At 42.2% G+C, this 16215-nt stretch overlaps 1 protein-coding gene across 1 annotated transcript in view; it reads left to right on the top strand.

Moving 5' to 3' along the window:
- LOC109927470 (inhibin beta B chain-like) overlaps window positions 1-2957 on the top strand; it is a 14757-nt gene extending 11800 nt beyond the window's left edge. Inside the window, exon 2 of the mRNA XM_020527496.2 lies at window positions 180-2957. Coding sequence (XP_020383085.2) covers window positions 180-979 — 800 coding nt within the window. The 3' untranslated portion in view covers window positions 980-2957. The remainder of the gene's footprint in view (window positions 1-179) is intronic.
- Window positions 2958-16215: the final 13258 nt, after the last annotated feature.

Below are 16215 nucleotides of genomic sequence, written 5' to 3'. Positions count from 1 at the left end.
GAGTTACTGTACGCCCCCCCGAGTTAGCGTGCCTCCCAAATAAAACCCGAGTTAGTGTGCTGCGCCCCCCACCCCGTTAGTGTGAGAGTAAACTGAGTCATAGAGAATAGTCAATATATTTCCGACTCAAAGAAGGGAGGCCTAACACTGATTGTTTCTCTCTGTCCTTGTGCACGCAGACGAACCGGCTTCCTCCAAAGCAGGCCTGTACTTTTTGCTTTCCAACGAAGGCAACCAAAACCTGTTGGTGCAGCAGGCCAACCTGTGGCTCTACATGAAGCTGCTGCCGCCCCCGTCCTCCTCCTCCACCAAGGCCGAGAAGGGAGGCCGGCGCCAAGTGACGGTGAAGGTGTCCCTGCGGGGCTCGGGCGCCGGGGCGTCAACCCGCTGGTCGTCGGTGGAGAAGCGGCTGGAGCTGAAGCGGAGCAGCTGGCACACGTTCCCGGTGACCGAGGCGGTGAGGGCGCAGTGGGAGCGGGGCCTGAGGCGCCAAGACCTGGAGGTCGAGTGCTCGGGCTGCGGGACGGCGGCCGCGTCGCCAGTGCTGGTGGAGCGGGCGGACGAGGCGCACCGGCCGTTCCTGGTGGTGCGGGCGCGCGCTCTCGACGCCAAGCACCGGATCCGGAAACGGGGCCTGGAGTGCGACGGCCGCACGAGCCTGTGCTGCCGCCAGCAGTTCTACATCGACTTCCGGCTGATCGGCTGGAGCGACTGGATCATCGCGCCCGCCGGTTACTATGGCAACTACTGCGAGGGGAGTTGCCCGGCCTACATGGCCGGCGCGCCAGGCTCTGCGTCGTCTTTTCACACCGCCGTGGTCAACCAGTACCGCATGAGGGGCATGAGCCCCGGCTCCATGAACTCCTGCTGCATCCCCACCAAACTCAGCACAATGTCCATGCTCTACTTCGACGACGAATACAACATCGTGAAGAGGGACGTGGCCAACATGATCGTGGAGGAGTGTGGCTGTGCGTGAGGGCGCTTCAGCAGTTTGCTCCCATTTTGTTTTGTTTTAATGTTCTTTTTTATTTACGGTCAATGGACACTTTTTATTTTTCCCGAGTGGTTATCCTCCACACTCGTTTTTCTGCCCCACCCCACCGTGCCTCCCTTCTCCCCTTTCCTTCCTCCAGTCATTGACTTTTCAAGGGTCAAGTTTGGTCCATTTGGAGAAGGCTCAACGACAGTCAGCGTCCTCATTTGGAACCGTTTCAGGAGCAAAGGATGGACACAGTGTGAATGTTTAACACGCAGTGATGTCGTTTCTCTCTCTCTCTAAGTGGTTTAAAGACAAAACCCGGTGGAAGCACTCAAATCCCTTTGAAGCACTGTAAAACTGAAAAAAAAAAGCACATCCGCAATGTATTTAAATGGTGCCAGAGTCACCTTTTTTTTTAAAAAAAAGTTTTTTTTGTGGGGGGTGGGAAGGATTGTTCCCTTGCAACTTCAACCAGAAGTTGAAACGCTTAATTATTTATGCCGCCAAGACTTTAGTTTTATGCTATAGTGAGCTGGTGTGGGAATGGTCGGACCTGAAGGAGCCAGCCTTGTGTTTTTGTTTTGCTTTCTCTCCCTCTGTCGAGTGTACACACGCACTTCTGTTTGAACCGTGGACACGCAAAAGTGGGGAAACAAAAGAGAAAAGCATGTTGTTCTAACCGCTGAGAAACTTTTGAGGTACTGATCGTTACTCGCCACTGAACAAACTATCCCTCTTGCCCGCCCCACGGAAAGTAACTTCTGCTCAACGTGTCTTCACAATGCAGGCAGCTCAGAACACTGGGGTCTCTGTTTTCTGTTCACTCAACCTGGCTGTGCCTCGGACATGGATAGGGGCGGTCTGAATGGAGACTTGGCGACGATTTCACACGTTTCAACCAACTTCCAAATAACGAATCGACTCATTTTAATACAATTATCCATCATCTGTGGAATGCAACACGTCTTGCCCCCTTCCCCCTGCCCTTCCTGAATTTCTGTCTTCTGTCTTCCTACAATGTGTTTTAATCCTATCTTTCATCCCCTTCTTGCGTTCTCTTTTATAAACTGTTTTCAGATAACGAGTTAATTCACAGTGGGCCAAATGGGCGATTGTATTAAAAAGAGGCCCTTCAGCGATAGCACGGTCTAAGATCACTCCACAATGAATGGGATGCACTGTGCATTAATAGTCATATATTGCGTTAAGACGCTGGAGCTGCATAGCACTTACAAAGTACCGAACGCACATTAAGCACTTGTTCTGAACGCCTTGGCAAAAAAAAGGGTACTTAAAACAGTGCACTTATCATGAATTATCCAACTCCGTTCGTTTCTTTACTAAATAAGTGCCGTTGGGAGCTATGCAATGGAAGCGATTGGCAGTAAACAGGTGAATTTGTCGGATTTAAAATCTTTACGATTACTTGAAGCTAAATCTTTCGCTTCCGGTATACGGCGAATGATTGTTTTATAATAGTTCTGTTCGCGTTTTCTATTTGCACTGAGAAGTTGCGTTGATTAGTTTTAAAAAAAAAACTGCCATTTTTTAAAAAAAGTGAAAATGTTATTTTTATAGAAAGAAGAAGAATTCTGGGGGGAGGGGTAATCGAAATGTATTATAATATCAATGGATTAAATAACGGAACCAAAGAGGTCAAGTATTTAGTATTCTGTAAATGTCATTGGGCGGCAAGGCCGTTGAGACGTTTAGTGTTAAGTGTGGCTGGTTAGCAAGGAACATGAATATTTTGTCAGCTTAATGTTATTACAATGTCTCAATAACCCGTGCAATTTAATCACAAGATAGCACATAGCTATATCTACAGTACCAACCTGTCCCATTCTGGCTGCATCATGCACTACCTTTATTGTTAAATTTATGGTCATTTTGAACTGGTTCAGATTCATCTCCATTTACTGGCTAACAGCTGGACTATTTGACATTTCTGTACAGTTTGGCTACAATAAAAGAAAGCAAGGCTACATTGATGATCAGTGTCTACAGTTATTTCTACCAGGCCCAGGGTGGAGTTGATCGCTGACCCTGCCCTGTGTTTTCTCCAAATGATCAGTTCTTTTGTCAGCGAGTTCTTGCCTATACTGGGTATCTCTCAGTCTCCTAATCTGTCCTGTCCTGCATTGCTTACTTTTTGTCAAAAAATCTATCAAGACATGTTGTAGCACACCTCCAGGGCAAGCAGGACTACAACCTGGGGCTTCTGGCCTACCGCAAAACATGATTACTCATTGGCATCCTGATTCAATTACTCCCAGAAATTAGGGCTGTGTTAGGGACTAAGAGCTCCAATAAATATCACAACTCAATGTATTTTTCTGGTGCATTTACAATAAACAGATTGGAATAGTAATGGCTAATTTAGCTTTCTGAGTTCCCACTAGTCTGTTTAAACATTCAACTGTATTCACAGAATCACAGAATTGGTATGGCACAGAAAACGGCTGTTAGGCTTAACATGGCTGACCCAGCTCTTTAAGTGAGCATCATTTCCAATAGCAATCTCCTGCTTTCCCCTCATACCTTTACACATTTTTCTGGGGTTGGTTTAGTTCAATTGGTTGGACAGATGGTTTGCAATACTGAGTGATGCCAACAACATGGGTTCAATTTCTGTGCTGGCTAGGTTAAAATGAAGGGTTCTTCTTCCCAACCTCTCCCCTTGCCCTCCCCTTCCCAACCTCTCCCCTTCAACCACTTTAAACCCCCACCTGACATCCCTCTCTAATGAGAGAGCAGCCCTACGGTCTGGTCAGACATTGGTAACTTTAAAAACTCTTTCCATCCAAATAATCGTTGAATGCCTCAAGTGAGCCTATCTCCACCACATTTCCGGTTAATTTAATAGGAATTTTTTTTATTTTCAAAAAAAATTAGGCTGCAGTGTAAGGGTGCAGTCTTGTGTGGTTCAAGTTCCAAAGCCTAAAGAACAACATAGCAAAGGAGGAAACAATTAAAATTTAGTGTTTAAACTTTCCTGAATTGATTGCTACTCATTCAGAAATTACTACAATTCTTTGAAACAATTATCTTTTTTTTCCATTTAAATTCATTTTTGGGATGTGGGCACTTGTTGCCCTCCCATTGCTCTGAAGAAGCTGGTGGTGAGCTGCCTTCTTGTACCGCTGATGTCCTTGGGGTGTGGGGAACCTGTGCTGCTGGGGACGGTGCTCCAGGATTTTGACCCAGTCAGCAATATTTTTCCAGGTCAGGATGGTGAGTTATTTTGAGAGGAACTGGCAAATGGTGGTGTTCCCATGTATCCACTGCCCTTGATATTCTATGAGATAGAGGTTACTGATTTGATTTAGTTGTTGGAAGAGCCTTGGTGCATTACTGCAGTGCACCTTATAAATGGTACACACTGCTGCCATTGTGTATCAGTGGTGAAAAGATTGAATGTTAAAGGTGGTGGACGTGGTGCCAATCAAGACTGCTTTGTTCTGGATAGTGTCAAATGTCTGCAGTGTTGTTGGGCTGCATTCATCCAGGTTAATAGGGAGTATTGCATAACACTGTTCACTTGTCCTTTGTAGATGTTGGAAATGGACTGGAGAGACAGAAATTGAGTTACTCATGACAGAATTCCTAATCTCTATGCTGCTTTTGTCGCCATACTTATATCACTGGTACAATTTAGTCAGTGGTCAATGGTAACCTGCAGTATTCTCTGGAACCCTTATCAACTTGACTTTCGTCCTTGTTTAAGAAATTGATTATGTTTGGGGAAGGGAAGTAACTGCTACAGCAACCATTACATGAGGTCTCCTCTCTACAGGATATACTGGAAAAGTTCAATTTTAAAGGGACCTCACTTTCCAACAATTGCACCCATTTACAGTTACACCCCTACATGTTATGCTGTCCTTCCATGTTCTTTTCACCAAAATGTATCACCTCGTATTTATGTGCACTGAATTTCATTTGCCACCTGCCTGCCTACCCCATTAACTTGGCCAGTTCCTTTTTGAAGTTCTGTACTGTCCTCCTCATGGTTGTCCTCCTCTTAGCTTCTGAGGTTTGAATCACAAGAACATAAGAACTAAGAGCAGGAGTAGGCAATTTAGTTCCTTGAGCCTGCTCCGTCATTTAATACGATCATGGCTGATCTCATCTCACCGTTCATTTCCTTGCCCACTCTCCACAACCCTTCAAACCATTACAAATTAAAAATCTGTCTACGTCCTCCTTAAATTACTCCGTCCCAGCATCCATCGCACTCTGGGGTAGTGAATTCCACAGAATTATGACCCTCTGTGAGAAGTCATTTCTCCTCAGCTCTGTTCCAAATCTGCCACCCCTTATTCTAAAACTATGACCATTTGTTCTGGATTGGCCCACCTGAGGAAATATCCCTTATATGTCTACTCAGTCAATCCCCTTTAGCATCTTATATACTTCAATGAGATCTCCTCTTGTTCTTCTAAATTCCAGAGAATATAAGCCTAAACTGTTTGATCTTCCTTCTTAAGATAAACCCCAAACTGTTTGATGTTCCTTCATAAGATAAGCCTGTCATCTCTGGAATTAATCTAGTGAACCTCCTCTGAACTGCCTCCAATACAACTACATCTATCCTCAAGTAAAGGGACCAAAACTGTATACAGTACTCCAGGTATGGACTCACTAATACCTTGTACCATTGCAGTAACACTTCCCTACTTCTGTACTGTGTTCCTTCAACAATGAATACCATCTGCAGAATTTGAAATTGTGCCCTGAGCACCAAGGTATAGCTCAATAACAAGAATATCAAAGCTTCCAACACAGATTCCAGGGGAGTTCAAGTGCAAATCTTTCAGCAGAACAAATGACGTCCATTAACCACTATTTTCTGTTTCTTGTCACTCAGGTTCCAATGGGACTATTAAGTCACACCTCTAGATTATTATTTCTGCAAGATAACCACTGGATCCCTGTACTGTTGCCTTATTACATAATTGTGCAATTAGCAGACTACTTGCATTTATGTAACACTTTTAACAATGTAAAATGTCCCAAGGTGTGTCAAAGAAGTGTCATCAAATGGAATACAACACAGTGTCCTATAAGAAGATAGACATTATGGTAGATGACCAAAATCCTGGTCAAAAGTAGGTTTTAAACTTGGTTAAGGAAGAGAAAGAAAGAGAGGCAGAGAGGTTTAGGAAAAGAATTCTGGAGGTAATGCACTAGGCAGCTGGAAATCAGTGACCACTAGTAGAGCAATGAAAGTTGAGCACATGCAAGAACCCAGAGGTGGAGAAGAGCAAAGATCTCAGACAGTTGTAGGGCTGGAGAAGAGTTCAGAAATAGTGAGAAACCATTTTATTTTATATTGCGATGGGAAGTGAGCATCGCTTGTAAAGTCAGCATTTATTGCTCTTCATTCATGGCACTTGAAAGCCAGTACCAACCTAACGTCTTGAACTTCTACAAACTGTGTGGTGCAGGAGCCTGTTAGAGAGGGGATTCCATGAGATTCAGCCAACAAAGGGAAAGTAACAGGGATGTAGTTCCAAGTTGAATAGTGTGTGTGACTTGGAGGTAAACTCACATCTGGTGGTGTTCCCACACATATTTAATGTCAACTGTTACCTATCTTTCAAACTTTGGAAATTGATTTGCTCCCAGTTTGCTTGCTGGAGTATGATTGTCCTGTTAAATTCTAAAGGTAAAAAATATATACTAATCAGTGTTGAAAATTCTCACTTGAGATTTTAAAGTAATTTGGGAACAAAATCAGACAATTCCTTTATCCTACACAAATTTATGCAATATTGAGGGATAAAACACAAGGAAAACTTGTTCTTGTAAGACAAAGGGTTAAGAGTTTTGACACTTTGCCAGCATCCAGATCATCAAAAGAAACACTATCTTTTTAAAGCTCTTTATTATCTAGTAGAATAGGAATTGAAGGTTATTTCCTTTGAGGGGAATATTTTTGACAAAGAGTTGCATTTGAGAAGAAATGCAGAGAATTGTTTGAAAAAAGAAAGAATTTATTTCTTTGTGATTAGCAAAGGGTGGAGATCCTTTGAACTATTAATGTGGTTAGATCAATGTATGGCTGAGTATTCAGTCCTTCATGTCCTGCCTATTTTTACAAACATTGAATAATTTTCAACATAAATGTGCAGTGTTTAGATAAAGGAGAGGAGCAGGAGTGATTTTACAAAGATGACCATACCAAGAGGGGCAGATTTAGCAAATGGGCTATTGAGTTTTTTTAAGAGTTCTTTAGGATTTAAGCAATTGTGATAGCCACATGGAGCAACTATTTCATTATTCTCACTTACAGAAAAAACAGAAAGTTAATGGCTATGTAATTTTTAAACAAACAGTTGTCATCAGCAAAAAGTCTCAATCTTATCTCTCCTAATATGATCCTTTATTATTCGTGCACTAGTTTATATGTTGATAGTTCACATAGGAGCATTGTGTGTAGATATGTGCAGGAAAGCATGATTTAAGATATTGCATTATTTGCAAAGTTTTTCAAAAAGTTAATTTTTGGAATTTGATGTCTTTGGCAAGGTCAACTTTTTTTGATCCTCAGTGATTACTCTTGAGGAGATGGAAATGAAATTTCTTTTGCATCCTTGCAGCCTATGTAAAGTTACTGCTTTCACCAGTATGTTATGTTGACAGTTCCAGAAGTTTGACATAGCGGCAATGGACAGAATGGCAAAAAATATTCACATTGGGAGGGTTGGAGTTGATGGTGTTCCCCATATACCTGCTGTCTTTGTCCTTCTTAATGGTGGAGGCCGTGGGTTTGTGGGGTAGCTTCTAAACCCATAGCCACTGTTATAGACGGGTCACAGAATCATACAGCATGGAAACAGACCCTTCGTTCCAATTTGTACATGTCGACCAGACATCCCAATCTGTTTTAATTCTATTTGCCAGCATTTGGCCCATATCTCGCTAAGCCCTTCTTATTCATATACCCATCCAGATGCCTTTTAAATGTTATAATTGTATATGCCTCCACTACTTCTTCTGGCAACTCGTTCCATTTACACACCACCCTGTACATGAAAAAAGTTACCCTGCAGCTCCTTTTTAAACCTTTCCTCTCTCACCTTAAACTTATGCCCTTTCATTTTGGACTCCCCTAGCCTGATCAGCCTGCTATTAGGAAGGATGTTATTAAACTGGGAGGGGAACAAAAATAGATTTACAAAGATGTTACCAAGACTGGAGGTTTGAATTATAAGGAGAGACTGAATAGGCTGGGGCTTTTTTTCCTTTGAGCATCAGATGCTGAGGGGTCACCTAATAGAAGTTTATAAAATTATGAGGGGCATGGATAAGTTGAATAGCCAAGGTCTTTTTCCCCAGGGTAGGGGAGTGCAAAACTAGACGGCATAGGTTTAAAGTGAGAGGGGAAAGATTTAAAATGAACCTGAGGACAATTTTTTCACATAGAAGGTGGTACATATACGGAATGAGCTGCCAGAGGAAGTGGTAGGGATGAGTACAATTACAACATTTAAAAAGACATTTGTACAGGTATGTGGATAGGAAAAGTTTAGAGGGATAGCTACCAAACACTGGCAAATGCGATTGGTTCAGTTTAGGAAACCTGCTCAGCCTGAACATGTTGGGTATGAAAGGTCTGTTTCTGTGCTGTACGCCTCTATGACTCTATCTTGAACTCCAAAAGGTAAGGAAATTAGACAACATAAACTGACTAAAGAAAAGCTTAGAGGAAAGAAGGATGAGGTACACTGTCAGAGGATGGCTCTGATTGCCTTGAGTGATTTGATGTAACTGTGAGTCTGTGCTTAATGCCTAAATTCATTGAGAATGGAGTCAAAAGGTGTTTTATCTCACTTGAGGTAACTGGATAGATGGGGCCAAAAGATGTTTGGACCTTAATATTGCAGAGTGTTTTGACAGATAGAACTATGACTGTGTAGATCAATATGTCAATGAACAATCTGCAGAATACAAAATTGTCAAAAAGGCAATAATCAATGCTTATCAGCTTATGCCTGAAGCTTATCAAATAATGTTTAGGACTACAGAAAACCTTCAAGTAAACCTGTAACTTTAATTCCAACACCAGCCTTTGAAGTACCATTTAGCAAAATCTTAATAGTTAGAATAGGACATCTACTTAAAAGGAATCACATAAATTCAGAAAGAAAAATTGATAAACCAATGATCAGAGACTATATTTCCAGCCTATGTTTTGTATTTCAGAGAAAAGCTGACTGCAGTATGAGTTGGCTAAAAAACATTGAAGTGTGTTTAGCAAACAATGAAAACTAAAGTAAGTAAAAAGGCCAAATTTTTAAATTTTATGGTTACAGACAGAACGTTAGAGTTGTTTCTGCCTCCAGGTTACCCTTAAAAGCAAGGTTCATTAGGCCTTATCAAATGAAAAAAAAACTCAATGATGTAATTTATGTAATGAGGACTCCAGAGGAAAAAAAAAATCAGTTGTGTCATGGTAATGTGTTAAAAGAGATATTATGAAAAGGATGATAGTTAAACATAAGAACATAAGAACTAGGAGCAGGAGTAGGCCATCTGGCCCCTCGAGCCTGCCCTGCCATTTAATAAGATCATGGCTGATCTTTGAGACTCAGTTCCACTTACCCGCCCACTCACCATAACCCTTAATTCCTTTACTGTTCAAAAATTTATCTAGCCTTGCCTTAAAAACATTCAGTGAGGTAGCTTCAACCATTTCACTGGGCAGGGAATTCCACAGATTCACAACCCTTTGGGTGAAGAAGTTCCTCCTGACCTCCGTCCTACATTTGCTTCCCTTTATTTTGAGGCGATGCCCTCTAGTCCTAGTTTTACCTGCTAGCGGAAACAACCTCCCTGCCTCCACCTTATATATTCCCTTCATAATCTTATATGTTTCTATAAGATCTCCCCTCATTCTTCTGAATTCCAATGAGTATAATCCCAGTCTACTCAGTCTCTCCTCATAATCCAACCGTCTCAACTCTAGAATCAACTGAGTGAATCTCCTCTGCACCCCCTCCAGTGCTAGTATATCCCTTCACAAGTAAGGAGACCAAAACTGCACACAGTACTCCAGGTGTGGCCTCACCAGGACCCTATACAGCTGCAGCATAGCCTCCCTGTTTTTAAACTCCATCCCTCGAGCAATGGCAGACAAAATTCCATTTGCCTTTTTAATCACCTGCTGCTCCTGCAATCCCACCTTCAGCGATTCATGCACAAAGACACCCAAGTCCCTTTGCACAGCAGCGTGCTGCAATTTTTCACCATTTGAAACATAGTGCGTTTTTCTGTTATTCCTACCAAAATGGATGACCTCACACTTATCAACATTGTACTCCATCTGCCAGACCTTTGCCCACTCACTTAGACTATCTATATCCCTCTGCAGACTTTCAGTGTCTTCTGCACACTTTGCTATACCACTCACCTTAGTGTCATCTGCAAATTTTGACACACCACACTTAGTCCCCAACTCCAAATCATCTATGTAAATTGTAAACAATTGAGGTCCCAACACTGATCCCCGAGGCACACCACTAGCCACTGAGCGCCAACCAGAAAAACACCCATTTACCCCTACTCTTTGCTTTCTACTGGTCAACCAATACTCTATCCATGCCAATACATTACCCGTATTACCATGCAACTTTATCTTCTTCAGCAGCCGTTGGTGTGGCACCTTGTCAAATGCCTTCTGGAAATCCAGATACACCACATCCACAGGTTCCCCATTGTCCACTATGCAAGTAATGTCCTCAAAGAATTCCACCAAATTAGTTAAACATGAACTACCCTTCATGAACCCATGCTGGGCGTTCCCAATGGGACAATTTACATCCAGATGTCTTGCTATTTCTTCCTTAATAATGGATTCAAGCCTTTTCCCCACTACCGAAGTTAAGCTAACTGGCCTATAGTTCCCAGCTTTTTGTCTACTTCCTTTTTTAAACAGTGGCATCACATTGGCTGTTTTCCAATCTGCGGGAACCACCCCAGAGTCCAGTGAATTTTGGTAAATAATTACGAGTGCATTTGCTATTTCCCCCATCACCTTTTTTAGTACCCTGGGATGTATTTCATCAGGGCCAGGAGACTTGTCTACCTTTAGCCCCATTAGCTTGCCCAGCACTGCCTCCTTAGTGATAATGATAGTTTCTAGGTCCTCACCTGCTGTAACCTTCTTGCCATTAGTTTTCAGCATGTTATTTGTGTCTTCCGCTGTGAAGACCGACACGAAATAACTGTTTAATGTCTCGGCTATTTCCTCATTCCCAGTTATTAAATTGGCCTTCTCATCCTCTAAAGGACCAATGTTTACCCTCGCCACTCTTTTACGATTTACATATTTATAGAAACTTTTGCTGCCTGTTTTTATATTCTGAGCTAGTTTACTCTCATAATCTATCTTACTTTTCTTTATAACTTTTTTTGTGGCTTTCTGTTGGCCTTTAAAGATTTCCCATTCTACTAGTTTCCCACTACTCTTTGCTTTTTTGTATGTGTTTTTTTTCAATCTGATACTTTCCTTTATTTCCTTAGACATCCATGAATGGCTATCTCTTTTCCTACAGTTCTTCCTTATCACTGGAATATACTTCTGCTGAGCACTGTTAAAAATTGTTTTGAAAGTCCTCCACTGTTCCTCAATTGACCCATCATAAAGTTTTAGCTCCCATTCTACCTTAGCTAACTCCTCCCTCATTCCTTCATAGTCTCCTTTGTTTAAGCATGGGACATAGGTACTGAATTTAACCTTCTCACGCTCCATCTGTATTTTAAATTCGACCGTACTGTGATCGCTCCTTCCGAGAGGATCCCTAACTGTGAGATCATTAATTATTCCTGTCTCATTACACAGGACTAGATCTAGGATAGCTTGCTCCCTCGTAGGTTCCATTACATATTTTTCAAGGAAGTTATCGTGGATGCATTCTATGAACCCCTCCTCAAGGCTGCCATGACCGACCTAGTTTGACCAATCGATATGTAGATTAAAATCTCCCATGATAATTACTGTACCATTTTTACATGCATTAGCTATTTCTATGTTTATTGCCTGCCCCACCACGATGTCATTATTTGGTGGTCTATAGACCACACCTATCAGTGACTTCTTCTCCCTGCTATTCCTAATTTCCACCCAAATGGATTCAACGTTTTGTTCAGTAGAACCTATATCATCTCTCACTACCGCCCTGATATCATCCTTTAAAAATCAGAGCAACACCACCCTCCCTTACCTTCCTGTCTGTCCTTCTGAACAGTTTGATACCCCTGGATATTTAACTCCCAGTCATGACCATCCTGTAACCATGTCTCTGTAATGGCCACTAAATCATACCCATTTGCCATGATTTGCACTGTCAACTCATCCACCTTTTCTCGAATGCTCCGAGCATACAGATAAAGTGCCCTTATGCCAGTTTTTGCACCTTCTTTTTGGGTCCTATTACCTCCATTACTAACAGCTCTTGAGTTCTCCTTCCCTTTAACTTTTTTTGTAATTTTCAATGGAGTTGAAGCTTCCTCGTCACCTGCTAACCTGCTGCTTTGCCTTACATTAATTGTTATTCTCCCTCTACACTCACTTCTCCCTTCCTCCGTACTTACTAGTTAAGGTAAACAAGTGTACTTATGGTTGTGAAAGAAATAGGGAGTGAAATAGAAATTATTGGAAAATGAATCAGAAACTGAGAATTCAAAAGTTAGGCCTCCATCAATCAGATTGGATAGTGCAGAGGTTGTTAAAGAGTTAGAGAACATCATGTTTTAGTTAAGAGTCAACAACATTGTGTCTGGAATCACATATAGGCCAGGTGAGGAAGGCAGATTTCCTTCCCTAAAGGATGTTAGTGAACCAGATGGATTTTTTCCAACAATTGACAATGGTTTCATGGTCATCATTAGAATCTTAATTCCAAATTTTTATTGACTTCAGATTCCTCCAACTGCCTCAGCGGGATTCAAACCCAGAACATTACCTGGGTGACTGGATTAACAATCCAGTGATAATACCACTAAACCATACCTCCCCCTTTGCATTGGTCTTCACATTCAAAAGTGACAATAAGGGTGTAGACATCAGCATGGAGAACTGTGAAATATTAGAAGAAATGAATATAGAGACTTGTGGAGATACTGATGGATTTAGCAGCCTTGAAAGTGGATAAATTTGCAGGCCCAGGCAAGACGTCTCCTAGGCTGCAGATGGAGGCAAGGGAGATATCAGGAACCCTGGCTGTAATTTTAAAATCTTTTCTAGTTACAGTTGAGGTGCCAGAGGACTGGAGGAGTGCTAACATTCTGTCATCATTAAAATAGGAAAGAGTTGCTAGAGAAGGGTATTACAGGCTGGTTTGTCTAACCTTGGTGTTGGGGAGGTTATTAGAAAAATTCTGTGGGACAGAATATATATGCAATTAGAGATAAATAGGTGAATCAGGGATCATGGGCATGGTGTTTTAAGGAAAGATCATGTTTGACAAATCTGGTTAAATCTTTCGAGGAGGTAACCCATAATGTTGATGAGAGCGATTCATTTGATATCATCTACATAGACTTCAGCAAGGCTTTTGATAAGGGTCCTCATAGCAGATTGGACAGGAAAGTAAGAGTCCATGGGATCCAAGGCAAAGTGGTATGTTGGATACAAAATTAGCTGAGGGGCAGGAGGCAGAGGGTGACGGTAGAGGGATAGTCATTTCTGTGACTGCAACACTGTTTTCCAGTGCGTTTCTGTAAGGCATGGTATTAGGACCCTTGGTGTTTGTGGTAATCATTAATGGTTTGGAATTAAATGTAGGGACCATGAGCAAGATGTTCATGGGTGCCATGAAAATTAGTAGGGTTGTAATCAATAAGGAGGATAACCATAAATCACAGGCAGATGTCAAAGGACTGGTCAGCTGGTATAGTTCTAGTGCTCTGGCTGTGGCAAATAGATTTCAATGTGCACTTGGGAAAGACTAACAAGGTAAGGGATTAAACCATGAATTTCAGGATCCTGGAAAGTACAGAAAATCTGAGGGACAAAGATGTGCATGTCCTCACATCCCTGAAGATAGTGTAGGTAGATAATATGGTTAAGAAAGTATATGAGATAATTGCTTAAGTACTGCAGACATAGAATACAAGTGCAAGGAGGTTATGTTTGAGTAGTATAAAATGCTAGCTAGGCCACAACTGGAGTCCTGTGAGCAGTTCTGGTCACCACATTATAGGAAGGATGTGACTGTACTAGAGAGGGTGTAGAGGAGAATGCTGCCTCTACTAGAGGGCCTGAACTAAGAGAAAAAGATTAGATTGGCTGAGGTAGCTTTTCTTAGAGCAGTGAAGGTTGAGAAGGGACTTGATAGGGATGTATAAGATTAAGAGGGGCATGGGTCACAAGGATAGGAAGGCACTTTTCCCATTAATAGAGGGGTTAATAACCTGGGGACATAGATTTAAGATAAGAAGTAGAAGGGCAAGAGGAGAGTTAGGAAGAAATGTTTTCATCCAGAGGATGTTTGAAGTCTGGAACTCTCTGCCTGAAAGAGTGATGTGTCAGAAACTCTAATATTTAAGCCGTATTCAGATATTCACTTGCATTGTTGTAGCCTCCTGGACTATGGGCCAAAAGCTAGAAAATGGGATTAGTGTGGTCAGATCTTTGTTGATTGGTACACACACATTGAGCTGAACAGTTTCCTACTATGCTGCAAATGTCTATGGATGTATGAGTTTAAGAAGTTTTTGATGATTCACAATGTCAATGTGAGTGATACATTATAGAGTCAAGAACAAAGAACAAAGAAAATAACAGCACAGGAACAGGCCCTTCAGCCCTCCAAGCCTGCATGGACATGCTGCTTGTCACAACTAAAACCCCCTGCGCTTCTGGTGACCATATCCCTCTATTCCCATCCTATTCATGTATTTGTCAAGACACCCTTTAAAAGTCACTATCGTGTCTGCTTCCACTACCTCCTCTGGCAGCGAGATCCAGACACCCACCACCCGCTGTAAAAATACTTGCCTCGTACATCGCCTTTAAACCTTGCCCCTTGCACCTTAAACTTTGGCCCCTGGTAACTGACTCTTCCATCCATGGAAAAAGCTCCTGACTGTCCACTCTGTCCATGCCCTTCATAATCTTGTAGACCTCTATCAGGTCGCCCCTCAATCCCCATCATTCCAGTAGGAACAACCCAGGTTTCTCCAATCTCTCCTCATAGCTGATGCCCTCCACACCAGGCAACATCCTGGTAAATCTTTTCTGTACCCTCTCCAAAACCACCACATCCTTCTGGTAGTGTGGCGACCAGAATTAAACACAATATTCCAAATGCTGCCTAACTAAGGTTCTATAAAGCTGCAACATTACCTGCCAATTTTTAAACTCAATGCCCCAGCCGATGAAGGCAAGCATGCCGTATGCCTTGTTAACTACCTTCTCCACCTGCGTTGCCACTTCTCCACAGGTTGCCACCTATGTACCTGTACACCCAGATCCCTCTGCCTATCGGTACTCTTAAGGGTTCTGCCATTTACTGTATATTTTCCATCTGGATTAGACCTCACATTTTTCTGGATTAAACGCCATCTGCCATCTCAATGCCCAAGTCACCAACCAATCTATATCTAGTTGTATCCTTTGACGGTCCTCATCACTATCTGCAATTCCACCAACCTTTGTGTCATCAGCAAACTTACTAATCAGGCCAGTTACATTATCCTCCAAATCATTTATATATATATTACAAACAGCAAATGTCCTAATACTGATCCCTGAGAAACGCCACTAGTCACAGCCCTCTATTCAGAAACACACCCTTCCACTGCTACCCTCTGTCTTCTATGACCGAACCAGTTTTTTTAATCCATCTTGCAAGCTCACCTCTGACCCCTTGCAACTTTACCTTCTCTGTCAGCCTGCGATGAGGGACCTGGTCAAAGGCCTTATTGAAGTCCATGTAGACAACATCCACTGCCCGACCCTCATTGATCATCTTCGTCACTTCCTCAAAAAACTCAATCAAGTTAGTGAGACACGACCACCCCTTCACAAAATCATGTTGCCTCTCACTAATACGTTCACTGATTTCTAAGTGGGAGTAAATCCTGTCTCGTAGGATCCTCTTCAATAATTTCCCTTCTACTGATGCAAGGCTTACCGGCCTGTAATTAGCTAGATTATCCCTTGCCACCCTTCTTAAACAAAGGAACAATAGTGGCTATTCTCCAATCGTCTGGGACCTCCC

The sequence above is a fragment of the Rhincodon typus genome, chromosome 7, assembly GCF_021869965.1.
Source record: "Rhincodon typus isolate 14 chromosome 7, sRhiTyp1.1, whole genome shotgun sequence".
NCBI classification, from domain to species: domain Eukaryota; kingdom Metazoa; phylum Chordata; class Chondrichthyes; order Orectolobiformes; family Rhincodontidae; genus Rhincodon; species Rhincodon typus.
The sequence above is the reverse complement of the archived record's forward strand: the minus strand, read 5'-3'. Positions and strand labels throughout refer to the sequence as shown.